This window comes from Pelophylax lessonae, assembly GCF_965119305.1.
Source record: "Pelophylax lessonae genome assembly, chromosome: 2".
Taxonomy (NCBI): Eukaryota; Metazoa; Chordata; class Amphibia; order Anura; family Ranidae; genus Pelophylax; species Pelophylax lessonae.
The window spans coordinates 552,180,818-552,205,831 of NC_138769.1; the positions used below are offsets into that span (position 1 = coordinate 552,180,818).

Genomic DNA, 25,014 nt, shown 5'->3' on the forward strand with positions numbered 1-25,014 from the left:
GAAATGCAGTTTGCACTGTTTCATTGGGTATGCTCAAAAACAATGCAGGATTCTTTGTATATACTAGGTGTCAACCTTTAAAGAAGTGGAATTAAAGTTGTGTGTATGAAAATGTAAGCCTGAGCTATTGAGCTTTGTAAGCAATATGCTTTTTAAATATAAAATAATGGGAAAGCAGATACCTTTGGACAGCAGCATTGCTAGTCTGGGGAGAGAAAAGTGTTAGACTAGCAGATTTAGATGGATTAACAAATTGAAACTGAACTCCAGCTGACACTTTAGAAGCACTAATTGGAAAAATGTTTTTCCTTTTGAAATAAAGGCGTTACAAGAAATAATTATAGCTGACCATTTTAAGCACCACTGTCAGTGGGTAAGTGGTTTGTCTCAACCCTCCAACTGCTACTTTGGCTGGACAGCTTGGTCTGTTAGAGTAAGTTGAAAAATAACAGACTAGAGGGTCATGGCCAAGCAATAGTGCTTTAAAAACGTTCTTTCTAAGTGCTCCACGCCCAGTCCCCAAGATCTCAGCTGATGTGCGCCCAATATCATCCTTCAGATGCCAAAAGGCCAAAAGGCTGAAAAGTAGCCAAGCATCCCCAGGACCCATTTACTACAGATCTGCTCTCTTACTTCCTGCCGCTACCTCAGAGGACCACATTGCCAGTGAAGAATAACATGGCGCAGACACAATAAACTTGGGGTAGAGATCCATTACCCGCTGCTGCAGATGTGGGAACAGTGGTACCAACAGAAACGCTAGCTCCATGTCCCTCCCTATCGGTGGCACACACTCAGCTTTGGGACTCTGCAGCTCCTTCAGAAGCTGCTCTGCAGTCTGACACCCTTCTCATCTCCAACAGTGAGCTCAAAACATGCTCACTGTATTCATAGCTGATCTTGACTTATTGGCAACCCGCATAGAGGCTGCTCTGAACAGGTAGCTAGATGAATTGGAACAAAATGTGTCTCAGACAGATCTCCAGAAATCCTCCAGAGAGAAGATAGAAACTTGGCTGACAGCTTTGGAAGCTTCACATATTATCCATCTACAAGCTCTTACTCAACTGCACCTTAGAGTCGATGATGGGGAGAATAGCAATCTCCGGGACAAGGTCCGGTTTAGAGGCATTCCGGAAGCTACCGCAGGTCCAGATCTGCTCCCCATAGTCACCACTCTTCTCAACCAGCTTTTGAACCGCAATCCTACCACAGAAATAAATTACGTACACAGGGTCGCTGGCCCCCAAGATGCGAGATAACCTCAGGGATGTACTCTGTCGTATCCGTTTTTATTGGCCTAAGGAAGAGGTTCTATGAAAAACCTGGGAGAAGAAATCACTTGATTTTGATGACGCCAGTATTACCTTCCTGCCTGACCTCTCCAATCATACATATGTGCCGTGAGATGCTTTCCCTGCTACAGCGGATCCAGAAGACAGAAGCTTCTTATAGTTGGGGTCACCCATTCCATCTGCGAGTGAGAAAAGACAGTCGCAGTTTTCACCTGCACTGATCAGACCATTCAGAGGTCCTGTTCACCTTCTTAGGTACCAAGCCTGTGGAGGTCCCTGAGTGAAATAAAACCAAATACATGCCATGTTCAGATGGCTTTACCTTACAATATTACCAGACATTTCCCACCTGCTAGCTCAACCATTCTTGGAGGCATTCAGCTCACTTCGGGATTAGTTTCTACTTTCTCCCTGACACACTCAGAGCTCCCATGGAGGAATAGAACACTCCAAGTTTGCCCATTTTCCCCTCAAAAATGTCTCCTTACCCTGGAACCCCTTCTCTGTCAGTTCAGGTCCAACCCAAACATTTCTGGTCTCTTGCCCTCCAGCGGTGAACATAAATTGGCAGGATATGCAGATGACTTACTATTTTTCATCTCTCTCTCTCGAACTTAATAACAGAATTTTCTTCATATGGCCATCTATCCAATTTCAAAATCAATCTTCACAAATCATAGGCCTTGAACTTGGGCATCCCCACACCTGACCTTGACACTCGTAAATCCCACTTTCCATTTAAATGAGCATGCCAACATTCCAATTACCTGCATGTACGATTAACTCAGACCCTTATGGGTATCTTCTCGATTGGAAATAGATCAAGATCTAGAGAAATAGAACTCCTCTTCATTTCCTGGTTTGGTCAGAACAGTATTCTAAAAACGAATGATCTTTCTAGGCACAAGAGTACAAACTCCAGACCCTTCCTATCTTGATTTTTAATACATTCTTGAAAGGGGTCAGAAGGGGTCACAGACTGAACTAAACCCTTATATCGCTAGCGAAACCAAGAGGTGGCCTAGGCTTTCCTGATACCCTAAACTACCTGAAGGCTGTCCACATGGCTTGAATCCAGCTTAAGCAAGCATTAGCTGAGAGACTTCCCTAGATCCATCCTCTCCTACCCCTTGATAGCTGCTACATTAAAACTTTTTCTATTAGATAGTTCTCTTCTCAGGGCGAATGATTCTCTCAACCTAAAATATTTCTAAAGGTAAATTTTTTTTACAAAAATAAAAAACATGGCATACTTACAGCTCTGTGCAATGGTTTTACACAGAGTATCCCCGATCCTTCTCTTCTTGGGTCCCCCGCTTGTCCTCATTGCACCTTCTCTTCATCCAGTGCCCCCATAGGAAGCAGCTTTCTATGGAGGCACTTATGCAGGCTCGCTCCTGAGCCCAGCTGCCTGCACTCATAGATACAGACTGCGGGACATGGCTCTGCCCCCTGCTCCCTCATCATAGAGTTTGATTGACAGCAGCAGGAGCCAATGGCTCCCACTGCTGATGATCTTCCCTGTGAGGAGGGAGAAAGTTGCTGTTCTCATGCACAATGCTGGTAAGTATAAGGGGGGGGCCTTGGGGGGAGCTGGATACAGAAGTTTTTTTTTTTAATTCATGCACACAATGCATGAAGGTAAAAAAACTTCAGCCTGTAGAACCACTTTTATGACCACCTAACCCTTGTTCAACATTGGGAAACTACCTACAACATTTTGTTTCCACTACAGGGATAAGGCCAATACCCAAGATCAAGGCTTTGTATGGCACTACAACTCAGGCACTTTCTACGCAGAATATAGAATAAAGAAGGAGTGTCAAACTCCTTCTCCTCTTCTTATGGAATTCGACAAACTTTGCATGTCCTCGGCCCTGATTCACCATGGACTATCGGTCTCCTACAAATTACTCCCCAGATCACCTTTCTCCTTTTTATCTATTGAAATGGGAGAAGGACTTCAGGAAGACCTTCAAAGAACAGCAGAAGGAGGGGATTTTGCAGCTCAATCAAGCTTCATCCATTTTGAGTAGAATTCAAGAAACTAATTTTAAAATTACCTTTTGGTGGTTAGAGTCCCCCAAGTTTTATATAGGCTACTCCCCAACACCTCTCTGTTGTTTTGGTGGTGTCGTCAACAGGAAAGTACTAAGCTATACATATTCTGGAGTTGCCTGGTGCTGCAGACCTTCTGAAAGAAAGTGGGTGACTGACATCAACCTGAACAATGACCCGGCTGCCTTCCTCCTGCATCTCGCCCAACTCTCGATGGAATGCTATAAGAAATCTCTGTTCATTCATATTCTAACTGCTGCTAAGGCATGTATTCCGCTTTTCTGGAAACAAACTAACGCCCCACCAATAAACTTCTTGTTCCGCAAAGTTAAAGAAATCAAGCTCATGGAGGAGCATCCATCAATAGGAGATAAGAATGGTTCATTAAAACCTGGTTTTACTGCCATGATTTTATATATTCTTTAAAATTTTGTGACCTAGTGGCATCTGCAGAAGTCTAATCTCTTTATATTGTTAAAGGCAAGCAGTTTTTTAAGCTTTTGAATCCTACACCCAGTGCTGATTCTTACACCCAGTGCTGACTCTATAAATATATGGGTACATGTACCCATATAATGGTATGGTGGAGTGGAGTTTATTTTTGCACTCCCCGCACCCAGCATTTAACCTTTCCTCCTCTCCTGGGATTTTTCCCTGTTGGGCCTTTATGCTTTCTAAATTCTACTTCTAAGTCCTCTGGACAGACTTTTTCTGCTCTTCTCAAGCATTCTTCACATGAGATGATTTGCACTTTCCAGCTGGCCATAGCCAGCAGTTTATTGTTTCTGTTTTACTTATATTGGGCACTGCCAATTCAAGAGATACTATCACCCCACTGTTTATTACAGAACAGCAATCCGTTACATTCTCAGACTCCAATGTCCTTGACTGAGCTTTCCTGGTTTAAAACTTTTTATTGCTGATACTACTTTCAGACAACCTACTCCTGATTGTTGTATCCATTCCTTCAGATTGATATAAATGTACGCCATCTGAATGTAAACATGTTTTCTAATATATGGCAATGCTAATCTTTTGCAGTTTTGTAAAAGCAAAATAAAGAATTTATATAAAAAATAGCAAATAATAAAAAAACAGCAGACTAACTGACTGGATCAATGGATAAAAAAGAGGAAAAAAGCATAAAAAAAAAAAAGAAAAGAAACCATGGCAGCCACCATATCTATGAATTGTTGAGCTGCAATTTAATACATGTTTGGTTTTTGGGTTTAATACAGCTTTAAATAATTTAAATTGTGTAATAGTCAAATAAAATATATACAAATATATGTTCAAAACCACTATATATTCAGTGCAATGTTATGTATAGCAACTCAGTTTGAAAGACTATCCCAAATTCCATAGACAGCGATTATTCTTAATTTTAGGCAGCGTAAAATGTTTTTACTGTTCCTGCAAGATCTGATAAAATTCTTCCCTTTTTATGCCTTTTTGTTATAAAAATACCTGTACCCTGATTGTTCAGGCCCAGTTCACAACTTGTGCACTTTAGGTGCGGTGTGTTAAAAAAAATTCAGCTTGTTGTATCTCACATTATATTGAGTTCAGTGGTAATGCATGGTAAGTGCACAACACCTAAAATGCATTCGTATGGCTCTCAATGGTAGTACAAACCCGATTCCAAAAAAGTTGGGATACTGAACAAATTGTGAATAAAAACAGAATGCAATGATGTGGAAGTTTCAAATTTCAATATTTTATTCAGAATACAACATAGATGATATATCAAATGTTTAAACTGAGAAAATGTATCATTTTATGGGAAAAATAAGTTGATTTTAAATTTAATGGCATCAACACATCTCAAAAAAGTTGGGACAAGGCCATGTTTACCACTGTGTGGCATCCCCTCTTCTTTTTATAAAAGTCTGCAAATGTCTGGGGACTGAGAAGACAAGTTGCTCAAGTTTAGGAATAGGAATGTTGTCCCATTCTTGTCTAATACAGGCTTCTAATTGTTCAACTGTCTTAGGTCTTCTTTGTCGCATCTTTCTCTTTATGATGCGCCAAATGTTTTCTATGGGTGAAAGATCTGGACTGCAGGCTGGCCATTTCAGTACCCGGAACCTTCTTCTACGCAGCCATGATGTTGTATTTGATGCAGTATGTGGTCTGGCATTGTTGGAAAATGCAAGGTCTTCCCTGAAAGAGACGACATCTGGATGGGAGCATATGTTGTTCTAGAACTTGGATATACCTTTCAGCATTGATAATGCCTTTCCAGATGTGTAAGCTGGCCATGCCACACACACTCATGCAACCCCATAACATCAGAGATGCAGGCTTCTGAACTGAGCGCTGATAACAACTTGGGTTGTCCTTGTACTCTTTAGTCCGGATGACATGGTGTCCCAGTTTTCCAAAAAGAACTTCATATTTTGATTCGTCTGACCACAGAACAGTTTTCCACTTTGCCACAGTCCATTTTAAATAAGCCTTGGCCCAGAGAAAACACCTGCGCTTCTGGATCATGTTTAGATACAGCTTCTTTTTTGGCCTATAGAGTTTTAGCCGGCAATGGTGAATGGCACGGTGGATTATGTTCACCGACAATGTTTTCTGAAAGTATTCCTGAGCCCATGTTATGATTTCCATTACAGTAGCATTCCTGTATGTGAGGCAGTGCCGTCTAAGGGCCCGAAGATCACGGGCATCCAGTATGGTTTTCCAGCCTTGACCCTTACGCACAGAGATTGTTCCAGATTCTCTAAATCTTTGGATGATATTATGCACTGTAGATGATGATAACTCGAAACTCTTTGCAATTTTTCTCTGAGAAACTCCTTTCTGATATTGCGCCACTATTTTTCGCCACAGCATTGGGGGAATTGGTGATCCTCTGCCCATCTTGACTTCTGAGAGACACTGCCACTCTGAGAGGCTCTTTTTATACCCAATCATGTTGCCAATTGACCTAATAAGTTGCAAATTGGTCCTCCAGCTGTTCCTTATATGTACATTTAACTTTTCTGGCCTCTTATTGCTACCTGTCCCAACTTTTTTGGAATGTGTAGCTATCATAAAATCCAAAATGAGCCAATATTTGGCATGACATTTCAAAATGTCTCACTTTCAACATTTGATATGTTATCTATATTATATTGTGAATAAAATAAAAGTTTATGAGATTTGTAAATTAGTCGATTCCTTTTTTGGAATCGGGTTTGTACAAAAGACTTATAGCCGTATTAGTCATCTAAAGTAGATACTGTGGATTTGTCATCTGTGTAACTATCATATTACTGCTTTAAAGATCTAATTACTTATATACCCAGAGTTCTACATTCCAAAAGTATCTAACGCATGGCACTTTTATTTTATGTGATAATATGATTCATACTATTAAACATAAATCACTGTTAGATGTACAGAAATAACCATGACCTCTTTCCTCTGTTAGAATTGACCACGAGAATCAGTCTGCTGCATCTAGTCCTCATTCTACAGCACCTTCTTCTGATATTGAAATGATACCTACAGAGGAGATAAGAGTCACCCAGCTCAGTGTTCCAGAACCCACTGACACCCCTGAGATAGAAGCTATGCAGGAAGACTCCACAGTTTACCAGAAAGAGAACTGTAATAGGTAATGCTACCCATACATTCATGCCAATAAACACACAATTTTAGAAATTGGCTTGCAGAAAAAAATTAAAAAAGAATTTGCCTTAATGGATGTTGAATCTAACAATAGGTTTAATTGTGTGCATCCTGAAATACACCACTGTTTTATAGAACCAACAAATGTTCACTTAATAGACTTAAGTTGTGTTCACTTCAACCACCCAGTCATGTGCAAGTTAAAGCCCTGTTTTTTTTTTTTTTTTTTCCTCAGACGTGATTCGAAAAGTTAACAGAACTTCAACTTCACTAAATTAAGTGAGCATTTTTTATTACTGTTGTAAATTAACCCCAATATCTTGGTGGATGTATGCTTTAAAATGAACTGTCTCCATAAATGTAAATGCAGAAATGCTCTGAACTGTTCGTTTTGGAGGCATATCTTGGATTTTGCAATGTCCTTGGCTCAATATGCTCTGTTAATCACAGGCTGGTGATAGTGAGCTTTATGCTGCCATCTTGATTGTGTGTGCAACAGATCTAGCAGCTGCAGAGATGTTGTTCTTGTGACGCAGAATGAGGGCTTGCTGGGTGCGCATTCATGCCCGTACTTTTTTAACTGCAATCTAACTATTCAATAAACAGACCATTCATATGACCATTCACAGTGTTTATGTGACTGATCTGTTTGCTAAATGGTTATGGAAGGATTTTTCCACATCGGCCTCTGCAGGATTTGTGACATCTGGGATGGAGAGGGTGGGAAATTTCTGCTTAAAAATTTTCCAATTACAGAAGTATTAGAATAGGAACAGTCTAAATTAGCAGAACAGCAAAACTCTCTGGCTGGACAAAGTGATTTTTTGTAAGCTGTCTGTCAGTGTTTACTATTACTCGCTGTGGTAAATATTTTATGTGTGGGATGTTCATTTTAAAATCCTTCAACGGCTCCCACAAATTCTGTTTTATAATAGTAACAAAAGGTAGGTGTCCATTCATTTAATTGGAAGTGTCATACATCACAGGACACAGAGGAGTTAGTAGTCATTACTTCATGGGTTATGCTGTCACACTCAGGTAAATGGATATTGGCCAAAAAAAAGGCAAGAATCCCCATCCAGGCATAACCCCTCCCGGCTCAGCTACAATTTGTGCTAGTTCTGAAAGTGATGAATGCTTTCCTGAGTATCTCTAAAGATCTCTTTCTGGGAGACTTTGCTCATACATTTCCTGGCCTGTTCTAACACTGCTACCTGTGCAGAGGTAGGCTCTGTCCAGAGCAGTCACTATGGCCAGCAGATCAAAAGCGACTGTACCTGGCCCTTGCATACAAGAGCAGGGATGGCCTTTAATGTCTGCCTTTCAGCACTGGAACCTCTGAAGTAAAGGGCACCCAGTGATCTCACTGACAGGGTTCTCTACAGGTCCAGGGCAGTGATAATACTGAAGGAGAGTCAAGTCCCTGGAGGCTCGGAGGGTCATGCACACTGCAATGGGTGAGATTTGGGACTACTGGGCCCTGATGCATGGACCGGTAATTGTCTCTGTGTTTGTGGAGTTGTGCAAGTCCCTCCTTAAAGTGTTCTCTTTGTGTGTGGTGTTTTAGGGCACAGGATGGCATCAAAGCGTGTTTTTTTCCCCTTATGCGGTGATATACAGGCTGTGGCAAAGTTTAAAAGGAGTAGGCCAGTCGGCTATTTTGTGTCCTTTTCACTTCTATAGGGATTCCTTGCCCACAGTGCTCAACAGCATCTGCCTGATATCTCAGCCATCCTACCTTCCCCATCCACTACCCAAGCTGACTTCTGTCCATCAGGGCACAGCAAATGCAGGGGCAGGGGCTGAAACTCCTCTCATCTATGTGGCCACTTCCTAATTGGTTACTGGCCTTTCATCCCTGAGCAAGCCAGAGCAGACAGAGGTTGGGAGAAGGATAATAAGAGCTTCCAGATTCCTTCAACAGGTAATTCATATTACCTTTAAATCAACACCCTTATTTGGTATCTCCACTGTTTTAGGGGCACAAGCCTCCTCTGTCTTTGTGTCGAAGGAGGAATTCTCTGCAGCCATTCATGGACTGTGAGATCAGCTCTTAGGACTTCTCTATATCCCCTTCTATGCTTTTACACAAGGATGAGGCGTTGGAGGACGTTTTTCTGGAAGAGGAGGAAGAAGAAGTGGAAACTGTTGGGGATTGAGAATGCTCTGTAGATGAGTCCTCTCAAGAGGAATCTCAGGGTCTAGGGCTGTCTCAGGCACAAAAGGCCATGGTATACTTCCTGGTAGATGTATTGAACTAACCTTAAGCTAGCATTACTTGAATCTTCTTACCTTAAAGTCCCTGTTTTTGCGTCCTGGCAGGTGTAAAAAAATGCCCAAGTCCTTTCCAGTGCATCTCATCTGCAGGAAGTGATGTGTGCTGTTTGTGCTCAGCTAGAGAAGGTGTTTTAGCCATCTAAATGGCTTGAAAGGTGTTTTTTCTCAGATGTTATTAGCTGAATGCATGGAAATTGACCCTTCTCCTTCAGGTGTTTCCAGAGATTTGTCTGTGGTGGGGCATGCCAAATGTACTTTACCTCCTTCCTCACCTGTTACATAGGATAAAGGTGGAGGGCATTCCTGATCACGCCAGCCTGGGAAAGAAGTATGTGGTATGCAAACATCGTAGACCACTTGGCAGGTGAGCTGTGGACCCATCCAGATAGCTGGACTTGCTGTCTCAGGTTCTGGTAATCCATTCTATTTTATGGTCACTGGCTTTGACAACCTGACTTTTGAAGCCTAGATCCTGAGAGACAGGAGTTTTGGCTCTGTCCTTTACAGGGTTGGAAAGTAGGCCTTCATGAAGGTGTACCGTCATACTTGGAAAGCTTATTTCACATGGTGTGAAGTTCCATCCTCAACAGCATGTTGTGTAGCATATTATCGCTTTTCTCCAATCTTGTCTGCAGATGTCCTTGGTTTTGTGTACCATCAATAGACTTGTGTTTTGTGTAACATCAATAATCTCAGCCTTGCCCATGCTTTTTAAGATATTTAGGATAAATGTTGCATCGCATTGGCCCATTTCACACGAGTGTCAGTACGTTCTGGGCCATTCAACATCAAGCTTCTGTTGTTCGTTAGTAAGGCAGCTACTTGGTCTTTTCTTCACGTTTATGAAGTTCTTCCAAGTTTATATTTTTGCCTCTGCAGGAGCCAGTTTCTGAGGAAGGCTCCTGCAGGAGGCTTTGTAAAGAGGTTCCTACTTTTCTTTTTGGGGATTTGGCCTTGTTGCTGTGTTGTCCACCCCTCAGATTCTTTGCCTTGGGACATCCCATGTAGTATTGATTATTAACGCCCCTGTGTCCTGTGATGTAGGTTTAAGAAATTCGATTTTTGGTTTACCTGTAAAATTGTTTTCTTGAAGTACATTACAAGACACAGAGATCCTTCCTCTCTGGCTTGTATTGCCTGCTACAGAACTGAGGCTTAGCTGAGCTGAGAGGGGTTATGCCTGGGAGAGAAGTTTTTTTTTTCTGGACATTGTGCGCTGTGATGAACTCCAATAAAAGGATTTTATAGTTAAACCAAAAATCATAATATATACAGTATAGGCAGTTGGGAAGGCCTTTGAAAATGTCTGAGACAAAAAAGAGATACCTTTTGTCCTCCAGGCTGAGAGATGAGAGCCCCATCCTGTAAAAAAATTAATTGTTACAAAACCAGGACAGGAGGAAAAGCCCCTTCATGAACAGTACTATCGGAGAGTAAGAGAGTAAGTATATGAGTAAGGGGGCTACACCATTCCCCATGGTTACCCATGATGCTTTTCCGTGTACTTTTTGAAAGAGGAAAACACTTGAATGCATTTGTTATGTTTTACAGTGATTCTTCACAGTTGGAGGATGGAAACAAAGTAGAACCAGAGGAGAAAGTTTACCATTGGAACACAAAGGAAGAAGCAAAGCAATTGTTCAAAGAACTACTAAAAGACAAGGTGGGGTGACAGTTGCAAGTGCAGACATTCTTGTAAAATGTACAAAATGGAGGTATATACTGTACAGTAAATAAAATGAATTCTCATCTAGCCGTCGGTCACACCAGTTCAACTTCAGGCATGACATACAATTTACAAATCGTACCTAAATAAGCATCCAATGTGTTTCTTTGGCAGTGTCTTAATAGATATGATTTCAAGTAGTACGATTTGAGAAGTTCATGCATTACCTTTTCAGGACTTTAGCATGATTTCAATGCCATAGACTATAATGTAAATCGTGCTGCAAATCGTACCTGTGTCTATATCAGCACTACTTGAGCCTGAAAGAAGTTAAATATGAACCCTTTACTAGTTAAACTTTAATTTATAACATCACTGTTCCTCAGTGTAACATGGACAGGCCCTCTCACTGAAGTAGCACTGAAGTGATAGCAAACCGTTACAAACCTCACAGAAGTAGTGCTGAAATAGTGTTGAAGTCAGACTTTAAATCACACTACTTTAAATCGTACCCGGTGTGACCGCAGACTCAATGATGAAAGGGCTGACAACAGCTGTTGATATTTGGCATAATGTAAAGTGAAATTTTTTTTACTCTGGCCGGATCTAGCAGAGTTAGTTTGTAAAAAAAAAAAAAAAAAAAAAAAAAAAGGTATGACTGTCAGAAGATCTTTCTTTCTTCTGATATTCCTGACTCTTTAATCATGTTTTATGGTATATATATATATATATATATATATATATATATATATACAGTGGGTACGGAAAGTATTCAGACCCCCTTAAATTTTTCACTCTTTGTTATATTGCAGCCATTTGCTAAAATCATTTAAGTTCATTCTTCTTCCTCATGAATGTACACATAGCACCCCATACTGACAGAAAAACACAGAATTGTTGACATTGTTGCAGATTTATTAAAAAAGAAAAACTGAAATATCACATGGTCCTAAGTATTCAGACCCTTTGCTCAGTATTTAGTAGAAGTCCCCTTTTGATCTAATACAGCCCGGAGTCTTTTTGGGAAAGATGCAACAAGTCTTTCACACCTGGATTTGGGGATCCTCTGCCATTCCTCCTTGCAGATCCTCTCCAGTTCTGTCAGGTTGGATGGTAAACGTTGGTGGACAGCAATTTTTAGGTCTCTCCAGAGATGCTCAATTGGGTTTAAGTCAGGGCTCTGGCTGGGCAATTCAAGAACAGTCACTGAGTTGTTGTGAAGCCACTCCTTCGTTATTTTAGCTGTGTGCTTAGGGTCATTGTCTTGTTGGAAGGTAAACCTTCGGCCCAGTCTGAGGTCCAGAGCACTCTGGAGAAGGTTTTTGTCCAGGATATCCCTGTACTTGGCCGCATTCATCTTTCCCTTGATTGCAACCAGTCATCCTGTCCCTGCAGCTGAAAAACACCCCCACAGCATGATGCTGCCACCACCATGCTTCACTGTTGGGACTGTATTGGACAGGTGATGAGCAGTGCCTGGTTTTCTCCACACATACCGCTTAGAATTAAGGCCAAAAAGTTCTATTTTGGTCTCATCAGACCAGAGAATCTTATTTCTCACCATCTTGGAGTCCTTCAGGTGTTTTTTAGCAAACTCCATGCGGGCTTTCATGTGTCTTACACTGAGGAGAGGCTTCCGTAGGGCCACTCTGCCATAAAGCCCCGACTGGTGGAGGGCTGCAGTGATGGTTGACTTTCTACAACTTTCTCCCATCTCCTGACTGCATCTCTGGAGCTCAGCCACAGTGATCTTTGGGTTCTTCTTTACCTCTCTCACCAAGGCTCTTCTCCCCCGATAGCTCAGTTTGGCCGGACGGCCAGCTCTAGGAAGGGTTCTGGTCATCCCAAACATCTTCCATTTGAGGATTATGGAGGCCACTGTGCTCTTAGGAACCTTAAGTGCAGCAGAAGTCTTTTTGTAACCTTGGCCAGATCTGTGCCTTGCCACAATTCTGTCGCTGAGCTCTTCAGGCAGTTCCTTTGACCTCATGATTCTCATTTGCTCTGACATGCATTGTGATCTGGAAGGTCTTATATAGACAGGTGTGTGGCTTTCCTAATCAAGTCCAATCAGTATAATCAAATTTAACATACCTACACCCCATTCACACCTGAGACCTTGAAACACTAATGAGTCATATGACATCGGGGAGAGAAAATGGCTAACTGGGGCCAATTTGGACAATTTCACTTAGGGGTGTGCTCACTTTTGTTGCCACCGGTTTAGACATTAATGGCTGTGTGTTGAGTTATTTTGAGGGGACAGCAAATTTACACTGTTATACAAGCTGTACACTCACTACTTTACATTGTAGCAAAATGTCATTTCTTCAGGGTCGTCACATGAAAAGATATAATAAAATATTTACAAAAATCTGAGGAGTGTACTCACTTTTGTGAGATACTGTAGGGGTGATATTTTGTCTTGAAAGCGTTCTTCATATTCACGTATATTATCTTACTAAGTTATATCAATCGTCTGCAGGGGGTTCCTTCCAATGTCTCATGGGAACAAGCAATGAAATTGATTATAAATGATCCCCGCTACAGGTAAGATTCTTGATGTGAAGATATTTTGATCACGTGAATCTACAATTATATTCATATGGCTGACCATACATGCTGTGGTATCTTTGGCCCCTAAATGAAGAAAAAAAATAGTTATTATAATACATGTGTAGCACCCTCCTAGGTAGGTGCTAGGTAAAAGCATTGTTGTGCTCTATCTGCTTATCAGGGGAGCCTGATCAGTAGTTTTGCCTGTTACATGTGTCCATGTGTGATTTACTTGGTCTGAGGGAGTGTCCCCACTGTATTCAATAGGGGAGCCTGTTGGACAGTGGAGGAAACCCAGCCAGTGACACACAGGCTTTTGTGGATGTCCCAGTGGGAGGGCACAACAGAGCTGCATCCTGGGATAGGTCATAAAAGCCAGGGATACATGTGACAGGGCGTCTTTGGGTGGGAAGCCAGGTCCTAGGAGGAGGGTGACGGTTTTTCACAGCAAGGAAGGTGGTCACAGGCAATCAGCCTAGTGGACCAAGTGGGTGATGCCGAGCCAGGAGGTTCAGGATACTGACAAGTGGAGCTGAAGGCAGAGCAACCCAGGGATTAACAGTGTCCGTGAGTAGCGGGAAGCTTGCCAGGGGTCTTCCCAGGAAGGGGACCACTCCAGTGGAGAGTCAGTGGACAAGGGGCTAGCATGCACGGGAAGTGAGAAAGGGGGTGCCAAGTCAGGACTCTGAAGAGAAATGAAGTCAGGAACCTATTTTCTACTTCACTTCAGTGGCAAGGTGAAGCAGCGGTCTTGCCGCACTCATTACAGTTAGTGTCCTCAGAAATTGTGCATAGTTCAAGTTGGAGGATCCCATTCAAGTTCTAAAATAAAACACAAAAACCACTTCCCCTGGACTGTTCATTGTCTGAGCCAAGTCTTATAGTGATGAGTTCTATGGACTGTTGCTATGGGTAACCCAGGGGAATCCACACTCAACAGCTCCCAAGGGGGCAGTGCTACACATGAGATTAAGTTCCTGTCAGTGGCAGGAAGTAAAGAGATATATATACTTTCCTGCATGCTTTTTACACAACAGAACAGTGATCTGGATGTGGGAGTTAAACTCCACTTACGTGAGGAAAAAATATACCTAATAAGAAAAAAACAATACAGCATATACAAATGCGACACAAATCATATTGTAATTTAATAGTTTTAAAATTACTTTTCATTTCAATCTGAAGCTCTGTAATTTTCAGTAAAATGCAATGCAATATGACAACTTGGAGGCATTCTGTACACAGGGTACAGAACGCCCCCCAGATATGTAATTTCCTGCTTGTGTGATTGGCTCACTGATTTTCCAAAAAGTCTGCACGAAGATACAAGTCAGATTTTTGGCATCCCCTGAAATTAAAAATGTTATTTTTGGTCAGATACTCCCAATGAGAAATCATGTCTGAAGAGATTTAGGCCTTGCAATTTGCCTCATTAGAACCCTGAAAGTGCAGCACCAGATTTATAATTATAAAGACACTCGCATTAGTTTCACTGGGCACATGGACACAGACAAACAGATATTTCTTCAGAATAACAAAAGGTAGGAATCTGCAACAAAGTTTTTTTTTTAAATCTCTGCAATGTACATTGTTTACCCAAAGGGGAATGATTTTTTCTAAACAAAAGTGGAGTTCCTCTTTTTTTTTTAATTTTTATACCTTCATTCCAAAAGGAAAAAAAAAATATTTGTTGTATCTACTGATTAAGTGTTAGCTGGAGTTTTTTGTTAGCTGGAGTATATCTTTAAAACCACTTGGATATAATTACTGCCTATGAGCACTGGACTTTGGTATATTGTTTGTGTTTAGCTTTTAGAGCATCTTCAGGCATGCACATTGAGACACCTCTGGTACCAGCTTATAAAGAAAAAAAATCATTGGAATCATGGAAGGTTTTTGTATCCCATCCAGCTGCGTCCCCTAAAAAGCCTCAGTCAACAGTGCCAATAGGTAGCTTATATATATTTATATATATTAGATTTTTACTTGAATTCTTTGTTTAATGTCCATGGACACCTTAAAACAATACATGACTGTAAGGCCCCTTTACACGGGCTTTCCGATCAGGTCCGCCTCTCAGTTTTTCAGGCGGATCTGATCGGATGCTCCATTCACCCCTATGGCAGTTGGTTCATTTTCATCAGATCTCCTCATAGAGGAGAGCGGGCCTTTGACATGTCTGTCTCTGCACAGTGAGCAGAGATGGACCTCTCATCCGCCTGCTTAGCGGGGATCAGCGGATTAATACCCGCTGAGCAAAACAGAGTCCCCCGGGCGGAACGTCCCGTGTGAAAAGACCCTATTTGTGTAGGTGAAGGTCATACTTATTACACTGAACAGTTATAAACGCAACTGTTTTTGCCCCCATTTTTCATGAGCTGAACTCAAAGATCTAAGACTTTTTCTATGTACACAAAAGGCCTATTTCTCTCAAATATTGTCTGTCTAAATCTGTGTTAGTGAGCACTTCTCCTTTGCCGATGTAATCCATCCACATCACAGGTGTGGCATATCAAGATGCTGATTAGACAGCATGATTATTGCAAAGGTGTGCCTTAGGCTGGCCATATTAAAAGGCCACTCTAAAATGTGCAGTTTTATGACACAGCACAATGCCACAGATGTCGCAAGTTTTGAGGGAGCGTGCAGTTGGCATGCTGACTGCAGGAATGTCCACCAGAGCTGTTACCCGTGAATTGAATCTCCAAAGGCGTTTCAGAGAATTTGGCGGTACATCCAACTTGCCTCACAACCGCAGACCATGTGTAACCACACCAGCCCAGGACCTCCACATCCAGCATCTTCACCTCCAAGATCATCTGAGACCATCCACCAGGACAGCTGCTGCAACAATCGGTTTGCATAACCAAAGAATTTCTGCACAAACTGTCAGAAACCGTCTCAGGGAAGCTCGTCTCCATGCTTGTTGTCCTCATCGAGTTCGTCATCGTAACTGACTTCAGTGGGCAAATGCTCACATGCGATGGCGTCTGGCACTTTGGAGAGGTGTTCTCCTCACGGATGAATTCCAGTTTTCACTGTACAGGGCAGATGGCAGACAGCCTGTATGGCGTCGAGTGGGTGAGCGGTTTGCTGATGTCAACGTTGTGGATCGAGTGGCCCATAGTGGCGGTGGGGTTATGGTTTGGGCAGGCGTATGTTATGGACAACGAAGACAGGTGCATTTTATTGTTGGCATTTTGAATGCACAGAGATACCGTGACGAGATCCTGAGGCCCATTGTTGTGCCATTCATCCACGACTATCACCTCATGTTGCAGCATGATAATGCACGGCCCCATGTTGCAAGGATCTGTACACAATTCCTGGAAGCTGAAAACATCCCAGTTCTTGCATGGCCAGCATACTCACTGGACATGTCACCCATTGAGCATGTTTGGGATGCTCTGAATCAGCGTATAGGACAGCATGTTCAGGTCCTGCCAATATCCAGCAACTTCGCACAGCCATTGAAGAGGAGTGAACCAACATTCCACAGGCCACAATCAACAACCTGATCAACTGTATGTGAAGGAGATGTGTTGCACTGCGTGAGGCAAATGGTCACACCAGATACTGACTGGTTTTCGGACTCACAGTCGGAGTGGATGCTTTGATGACTCCTTGGGAGGAGTATTCCCTGATGTATGCCTTTCCTCCAGTACAGCTGATATGGCGTTTGTTGCGCAGGATCCAGCTGGAGGGGAAACCAGTAATTCTGGTAGCTCCGGCTTGGCCGAGGATTTGGTATGCACAAATCCAGAGGTTGGCAGTGACGAGGGCCTGGGTCCTTCCATTGCTTCCGGACTTGCTCTCTTAAGGTCCGATATTCCACCCTGCTATACAGTCTCTAAATTTGATGGCTTGGCTATTGAAGCCTTAATCTTGGAAGAGCAGGGTGTGTCTGGCCCCGCAGTTCATACACTGATAAACGCCAGGAAGCCAGTCTCTAGAAATGTTTATTACAGGGTCTGGAAATCCTACATTTCCTGGTGTGAAGCCTGGAAATGGCATTCTCGCACATATATATTATCGGGAGAATTCTATCCTTCCTGCAAGCAGGGGTAGATATGAAATTAGCCCTGAGCAGATTTCAGCTCTATTGTTTTTTTCCAGGAACCAATCGCTTCCCATTCGCTGGTTCAAACCTTTGCTCGGGGAATATTGTGTTTGCTTCCACCAGAGAAGCCACTGTTGTGTCCTTGGGACTTAAATTTGGTGTTGGCAGTTTTGCAAAAACAGCCTTTTGAAACTCTGGGGCAGGTTCCCCTGGTTCTTTTGACCAAGAAACTGGTCTTTTTGATTGCAATAACTTAGTCTAGAAGGGTATCGGAACTAGCAGCTCTTTCTTGTAAAGTAATTCTTGATGTTTTATCAAGATAGGGTGATTTTACGTCCTCACCCAGATTTTTTTGCCCAAGGTAATGTCCGCCTTCTTATTTGAATAAGGTCATTATACTACCTTCTTTTTTGCCAGATCCTCACTCAGAGGAGTAAAAGTTATTGCATTCTCTTGATGTAATGCATGCACTTAAGATTTATTTACAGGAAACAGCTCAGATTCGTAAGACCGAGAACTTGTTTGTACTGCCAGAAGGCCCCAGAAAAGGAACGGCAGCCTCTAAATCTACAATTTCTTGTTGGATTCGCCAGGTTATTATCCAGTCATATGGTTTAGTAGGAAAGGTTCCACCTTTTCCTGTAAAGGCACATTCTACTAGAAGAGTGGGTGCCTCTTGGGCACATCCCCATCAAGCCTCTATGGCTCAGATTTGCAAGGCTGCAACCTGGTTGTCGGTGCATATGTTCACTCGTTTCTATAGAGTGGATGTTGGGACCCAGGAGGAGTCTGCTTTTGGCCGCAGTGTACTGCAGGCGGCGGTATAATCCTTCTGTTTAGGGTCAGATGGTGGTATTTTTTTGGTGTCCCCCTCCCCTCATTGCTTTGGGATGTCCCATATGTTATGATTTATGGCTCTGTGTCCCGTGTCCGGTACAAAAAGAAAAATGGATTTTTAATTCATACTTACCTGTAAAATCCATTTCTTGAAGTACATCATAGGACACAGAGGCCCCTCCCCTCTTCTATGTGGTCTTTTATTGCTTGCTACAAAACTGAGGTACTTCCTGTATCGGAGGGGTTATATAGGGGGTTGTCAATTCTGATTGGTTACCACTGTCCTTCACCTATAGGTGGCTATATAGCCCATATGTTATGATCATTCAAAAAATAGATTTTACAGGTAAGTAGGAATTAAAAATCAATTTATGCAAGTGTATATGTTAAATTTTCCATATTCAGTTAAGCGTATTTCTGTTCTCAGAATATGGAGGCATTACCAAGATTTTTGTCTGTTTTCATTTGCATCATGAAGCCACTCCCAAAAAATTCATTATGTTTGCTGTCTTACTTAGGTTTATGTTCCTAGATTACTATACTCCAGATATGAGCTTTATATATTACAGTGTAGTGTGAGGCACATCTGTCATTCTATTGTTTTCTGTGTTTTTGGGCAATGAGTTGAACTTTTTTCTCACAGTGCACTGCCCAAGTTGAGTGAAAAGAAGCAGGCTTTTAATGCTTACAAATCACAGCGTGAGAAGGAAGAAAAGGAGGAGGCAAGACTTAGAGCTAAAGAAGCAAAAGAGAGCCTACAGCGCTTCCTAGAGCAACATGACAAGATGACTTCAACCACTCGCTACAGGTGTGTATGCCTGGTTAAGTGTTTGTATTACTTATCTATATATTTACTATCATGACTGATTCACATGTGTAGCAGAAAATATATATTCCTATTTTCATATTTCACGTTCCCCAATTACTATTAACCCTCTTCTCCAGCCAACAGATAGCTTAGACCAGCGTACATGTCTAGTGAATTATCATATTTCTAATGAACTGGTCTCTAGTATGAACACAAGCATACTAGTGTAACGCTCCTGCGTTTTATAGTAAGCTGGATTTGCAGCTGCAGAATCTCCACTCAGGAGTCATGTAGAGATGTGTTGGAATACCAGATCCAACTCTCAAGACTCATCACTGTGGGCCTGTCAGCTTCAGCATACAGATATACACACACTCAATAAGATGTTCCTGGAGTGATAGGATGTATATGATAGTATGGAGGTGATGTGCTGAAGGGACAGGTGTGAGCAGTGACAGTAATGGTAAGCACTTGATAGTAATGTTCAGGAGAGTTGTAGATGGTAATAGGTAGAATGCAGATAGGTTAGTAATCATGTATGGTAACAGGTGGTAAGGACAGCAGATGACATATACAGGATAGACTAACCCAGTGCAAGGATAGATGGTATCAGTCCTTAATGTGCAGAGGTAGATAGTGTAAGTTAGTATGGAGGATTCCCCTGTAGGGTACTTATCACTTAGTAAGGTTAGTAAGTAGAGGGGTCCAGTAGTGAGGGAGTGATCCGGTAGCGAGATACGGGATCAGTAGCGAGGTTCCGGTCTGTTCCAGGTAAAGGAAAATAGCTGGAGGTTCCGACAGCGAGACAAGGCTTGTGAGCTTGTAGGCACATAGGCACATTGAACGAACAACGTGAGAGAGAACGCCGGCAATTGAAATAGCCGCTCTGTGGCGCTCAGCGATGACGTCATCCGTCTTAAAGGTGTATGCGTTCCACCTAACTAGAAAGGTGGGACGCAAAGTTGAAAAGGAAATGGAAATTAAGGGTACCAGAGGTACCAGAAGCTGTGGAGGAATGCGGCGCCGCACCGGAAGTGACGAGAGGGGCCGGTGCAGGCGCATTCTGGGAGAAGAAGACGCCGAAGAGGACTGCACCGGCTTCAGCTGCCCACAAGAGAGATGGAAACGCTGTGGAAGAAATTTTATAAGTGAGTATTTCTTCTAAAAGGTAAGTGCGAACCGGGACAGATCAGAGGCTAGCCATTGTGGAATGTACTAGCCCTGACTGTCCCGGGGGTATGTTTGTTGAAAAATTATTCTGTGCCCGGAACTCCGCTTTAATCTGATTTCAGTCATTTCAAAGCTGATTGAGGTTCTGTGTTGCTTTACCATGTAAATCTTTTGCTCTAAGCATTGTTCATATGGCAGTCCTTGCATTGCAGCTTTGTTAAATGCATCTGCTGGGGTGCAGTAGGATACAATCAGTGCTGATTCACACGTTTCAACACATCACAATGTTCTTTTTGTTTTTTAATGAACTTTATTGAAATGTCACATTTTTATCAAGTTCTATTGGCAGCAGTGTGGTGCGTGGTGGTGGATTGTGTCGCACTGCACTGCATTGAAAAAAAGTCGTACATGTTGTACCTTTTTCCTGTTAACATCACCAGAATGTGATAGTCTGAACCAGCCAAATAGGAGACAAGGCATTTGCCCTGTCTTGCAGTGGGACTGCACTGGAAAAGCTGTCCAATGCAGTTCTGCCTCACATGCTGCGAATAGACCCTTATTCTCGATAATTTGGTGAATAGTAAAACATTTCTTCATGCTATGGGTTATAAGTTACGTATTTTAATTTATTATAAAAAATTTATGGCTCAGTTCTCTGTTTTCACAGGAAAGCTGAACAGATGTTTAGTGATCAAGAAGTGTGGTCTGTTGTTCTAGAGCGAGATCGCAAAGAAATTTATGAAGATGTTCTCTTCTTCCTAGCAAAAAAAGAAAAGGTTATGATTTTTGATAATTATGTTTATACATTTAATTTGTAGAGTTTCTTAGTTTGTTCATTTATTATACTAAGTTGTTCTTAAAGTTAAAATAAAAAACAAAACATGTCCAGGTTTAACTAGTTGACAAAGAACCCTAAACCTACAAAGCCCACCAGAAAATGATAAATACTGAAAGTGTTGACCATTGCAATTATTTGTTAAATCACTAAGGCTAATCAATATGGAGATGAAGAAAATCTATGTCTTTACTATGAACCTAGTTTAGCACATTTGTTCACATCACCCTTTTGTAAACAGAAGTGATTGATGCCTACATTCTCAGGCCAAATTTAGCAGCATCAGCATGACAGCTTGACATTCGCACTTTTTAATTAAAAGCTGACAAATTAGCAAAAATGTAAACAAAATGTTTTGCTAATATTTCATTTGTTATAATTTTTAATACTGTATTTGTATCTGTAAGTTACAGTGACTGGTGGCATCTGCAGGCTGAACGATTGTTTTTATCATTTAGCCCTGGTTCACACTGAAGTGATGCAGGAAATGTACAAGATTCTCCGCATCCCACTGAATAGGAATCGCACAACGTAAATGCAATCTTCTGCGGGTGTCAATGTTTGATTAACGACACTCCAAAACAGATCGCAAAATGCATTGCGATTGCCAGAATCGCATCACATGGCTGTTCACACCCATGCAATGTGATTCAGGTGCGGGGAAAAAAAAGCATCCTGCACCATTTTGATGCGGATGCAATGTGATTTGAGCCATACATAATGCATGGCTCAAATTGCACCACACAGACATCACCTGTAGAAATGCAGTGCGATTCCTGTGCAAAACACATGCGGTGTCTGTAACGTACAATTGTGAACCCAGGCTAAATCCTCTAGCCTGCTTTTATTCACTGTGACAGCTAACAAAGTGATCACAAGTTCAGGAACCAATGAGTAACATCTGGGATCGAGAGCCATGCGTGTCGGCTGGGGGCTCCCAAAGGAAGGATATTTATTAGTACATTCCCAGCTTAGGGTATTGTGCTGTGAACATTGATATACGGATTGTGGATGGGAAAAGTTCAATTTTGCTGTCAAGATAGTAGTCACCATGTGAACAGCATTGTTTGATGGGGAACTTGAGTGATCATGTTGAAAGCACATTAGCCACATTAGCTCCCCCCTGCCTTTGCCAAGCTGGTGGACCACCTGATCCATGGGCTGCAGTTTATCTGTGATGCCTCTTTGGATGCGGGTCCTCTGATGGCTCGCCTCTCTGTTTTGGGAGTGGTTCTTCGACTTTTTTTGTAGGCTCAAGTGTTGGTCTGCGTGCGGATCAGACTTCAAAAAAGGCCTTGACTGATCTTCCTTTCCAAGGAGATCGCTTGTTTAGAGCTACCCTGGATGACATCATTAAAGGTCTCACAGGAGGGAAGAGTACTTTTCTTCCGCAGGCTACTAAAGACAAGGAACCTCGTTGTAGATGTGGACCATCCTCTCCACTCATAAGAAGTTTCTTCGTCCCTCAGGGTTGACTAACAAGGGCTCTAGGCCTTTCAGGGCCTCTTCAGGAGGATGCAAACAAACCTGGTCTGGCAAGCCAAGATCGGGCTTCTCCAAACTCGTGCACAAGGCTCCTTCAGCATGAAGGTGTGCCTTCACTGGTATCGGGGGTGGGGGGAAGTCTTCGCTGGTTTCCGGACCCGTGAACTTCCCTAGTGCAAGACAAATGGGTCCACAAAGTCATTTGGTCCGGCTACAAGATCGAGTTTCACTCTTGTCCCCAGGAAGTTTTTTTCTTCCAACTTGCGCCTGTCCCCAGATTGCCTACAGGGCATGTTTGGGGCGGTACAAGACCTGTTCCTTCAAGGGGTGATTGTTCCGGTTCCGACTTCAGAACGTTTTCAGGGTTTTTACTCAAACCTGTTTACAGTCCCCAGGAAGGAAGGTAAAGTGCATCCAGTTCTGGACCTCAAGGCGCTAAACTGTGTTGTGCGGGTACAGAAGTTCAGAATGGAGTCCATTTGAACGGTGGTGGCATCCCTGCGCCAGGGAGATTTCCTCGCCTCTATCGATATCAAGAATGCCTACCTTCACATTCCAATATGTGCCAGTCACCAGTGTTTCCTCCGCTTTGCTGTGGGAGAGGAGCATTATCAGTTTGTGGTGTTATCCTTTGGTCTCACCTCTGCTCCTCGGGTCTTCACAAAAGTGTTAGCCCCAGTGCTAGTCTTGCTTCGCCAACGGGGGATCGCGGTACTGGGCTATTTGGATAATCTCCTTCTGCGAGCGGAATCTCCCTCTGCTCTGGTGGACAACCTGGAGATCATAATACGAACGAGGGAGTTCGGCTGGATTCTGAACTTTCAGAAGTGTACACTGGACTCGGCCTTAGCCAGAGTGCTCCTTCCTCTGGACGTGCTCCAGAAATTGCAAGCTGCAATTCGCCTCCTGCTGTCCAACAGATGGTAGTCCCTCCGGACTTGCATAAGGGTCCTGGGCCTGATGGTGTCTACCTTTGAGGAGGTACTCTTTGCACAGTTCCATACGAGGTCCCTGCAAAGGGAGATTCCGACCAAATGGGACAAGACTCCCCAGTCTCTGGAAAATCAAATCTGGCTGAGTCAGAAAATGAGGGAGTCCTTGATATGGTGGCTCCGTTCTCCCGCTCTTCAGCTGGGAAAATCCTTCCTCCCCTTGTATTGGACAGGGGTCACCACGGATGCCAGCCTGTTTGGCCGGGGAGGCGCCCTCGGCAAGCAGTCTGCTCACGGGATCTGGACGCTGAAAGAGTCCAGACTACCGATCTATGTCTTGGAACTCTGAGCGATCAGACTGTGTCAGGATCATTGGACAGGTCATCTTTAGGGTTGTCCAGTGCGCATTCAATCGGACAATGCCACGACCGTGGCCTATGTCAATCACAAAGGAGGAGCATCCTGGCGGCTCTGGAGGTAGCCGGCATTCTAAGGTGGGCAGAATGGCTCGTTTCAGCCCTCTCCGCAGTACACATTCCCGATATGGAAAATTGGAAGGTGGATTATCTCAGTCAGCAGGCGTTGGACCACGGGGGTGGTCCCTTCATCCGGAGGTGTTTCATCAGCTGTGTCTTTGGTGGGGCACCCCCGAGGTTGATCTGTTGGCACCTCAGCTCAACAGAAAGGTGCAGAGGTTTGTAGCTCGGTCAAGAGATCCTCTGGCAGGCGCCACAGACGTGCTGGTAGCTACCCGGGGGTCAGTATCGTCTGATTTACGCCTTTCCTCCTCTCAAGCTTCTGCCCAGACTTCTATGCAGGATTGAAGCAGAAGGGATTCCAGTCATCGTCGTGACTATGGATTGGCTTTGCCAGGCTTGGTACGCCAATATGGTGCGGCTGGTCGTCTGCGTTCCTTGGATGCTTCCTCTTAGTGAGAATCTGCTGTCCAAAGGGCCGATCTTCCATCCTGCTTTACAGCTCTACAGTCTCTGGCTTTGACGGCTTGGGGGTTGAACACCAGGGGCTGAAGGATAGGGGTTTATCTGAATCGGTGATTCCTTCCCTGTTGAAAGCTAGGAAATCTACTTCTAGGAAGATCTACCATCGTACGTGGAAGACGTACATTGCGTGGTGTGAGTCTCTTAGGGTTCCTCCTTGCTCCTTCTCGGTGGCTCGGATCTTAACTTTCCTTCAAGGGGGGGGGGGGTTTGAACAGAAATTGGCCTTGAGTACCATCAAGGGCCAGGTGTCGGCCTTGGCGGTCTTCTTACATTGACCTTTGACTACACACTCCCTGGTGCGTACCTTTCTTCAGGGTGTTCGACATTTGGTTCCTCCAGTGCAGGCTCCATTGCCGCCTTGGGATTTTAACTTGGTGCTTTCAGCTCCTCAGAAGCCTCCTTTTGAAAATATT

General features: G+C 43.1%; 1 protein-coding gene across 7 annotated transcripts in view; it reads left to right on the forward strand.

Moving 5' to 3' along the window:
• Positions 1–25,014, forward strand: part of PRPF40B (pre-mRNA processing factor 40 homolog B) — a 206,580-nt gene that overhangs the window by 87,159 nt on the left and 94,407 nt on the right. For all 7 annotated transcript variants that reach the window (XM_082244918.1, XM_082244921.1, XM_082244919.1 and 4 more), the window contains 5 exons: positions 6,775–6,960; positions 10,803–10,914; positions 13,403–13,467; positions 19,014–19,178; positions 21,016–21,124. In XM_082244918.1, coding sequence (XP_082101044.1) covers positions 6,775–6,960; positions 10,803–10,914; positions 13,403–13,467; positions 19,014–19,178; positions 21,016–21,124 — 637 coding nt within the window. The remainder of the gene's footprint in view (positions 1–6,774; positions 6,961–10,802; positions 10,915–13,402; positions 13,468–19,013; positions 19,179–21,015; positions 21,125–25,014) is intronic.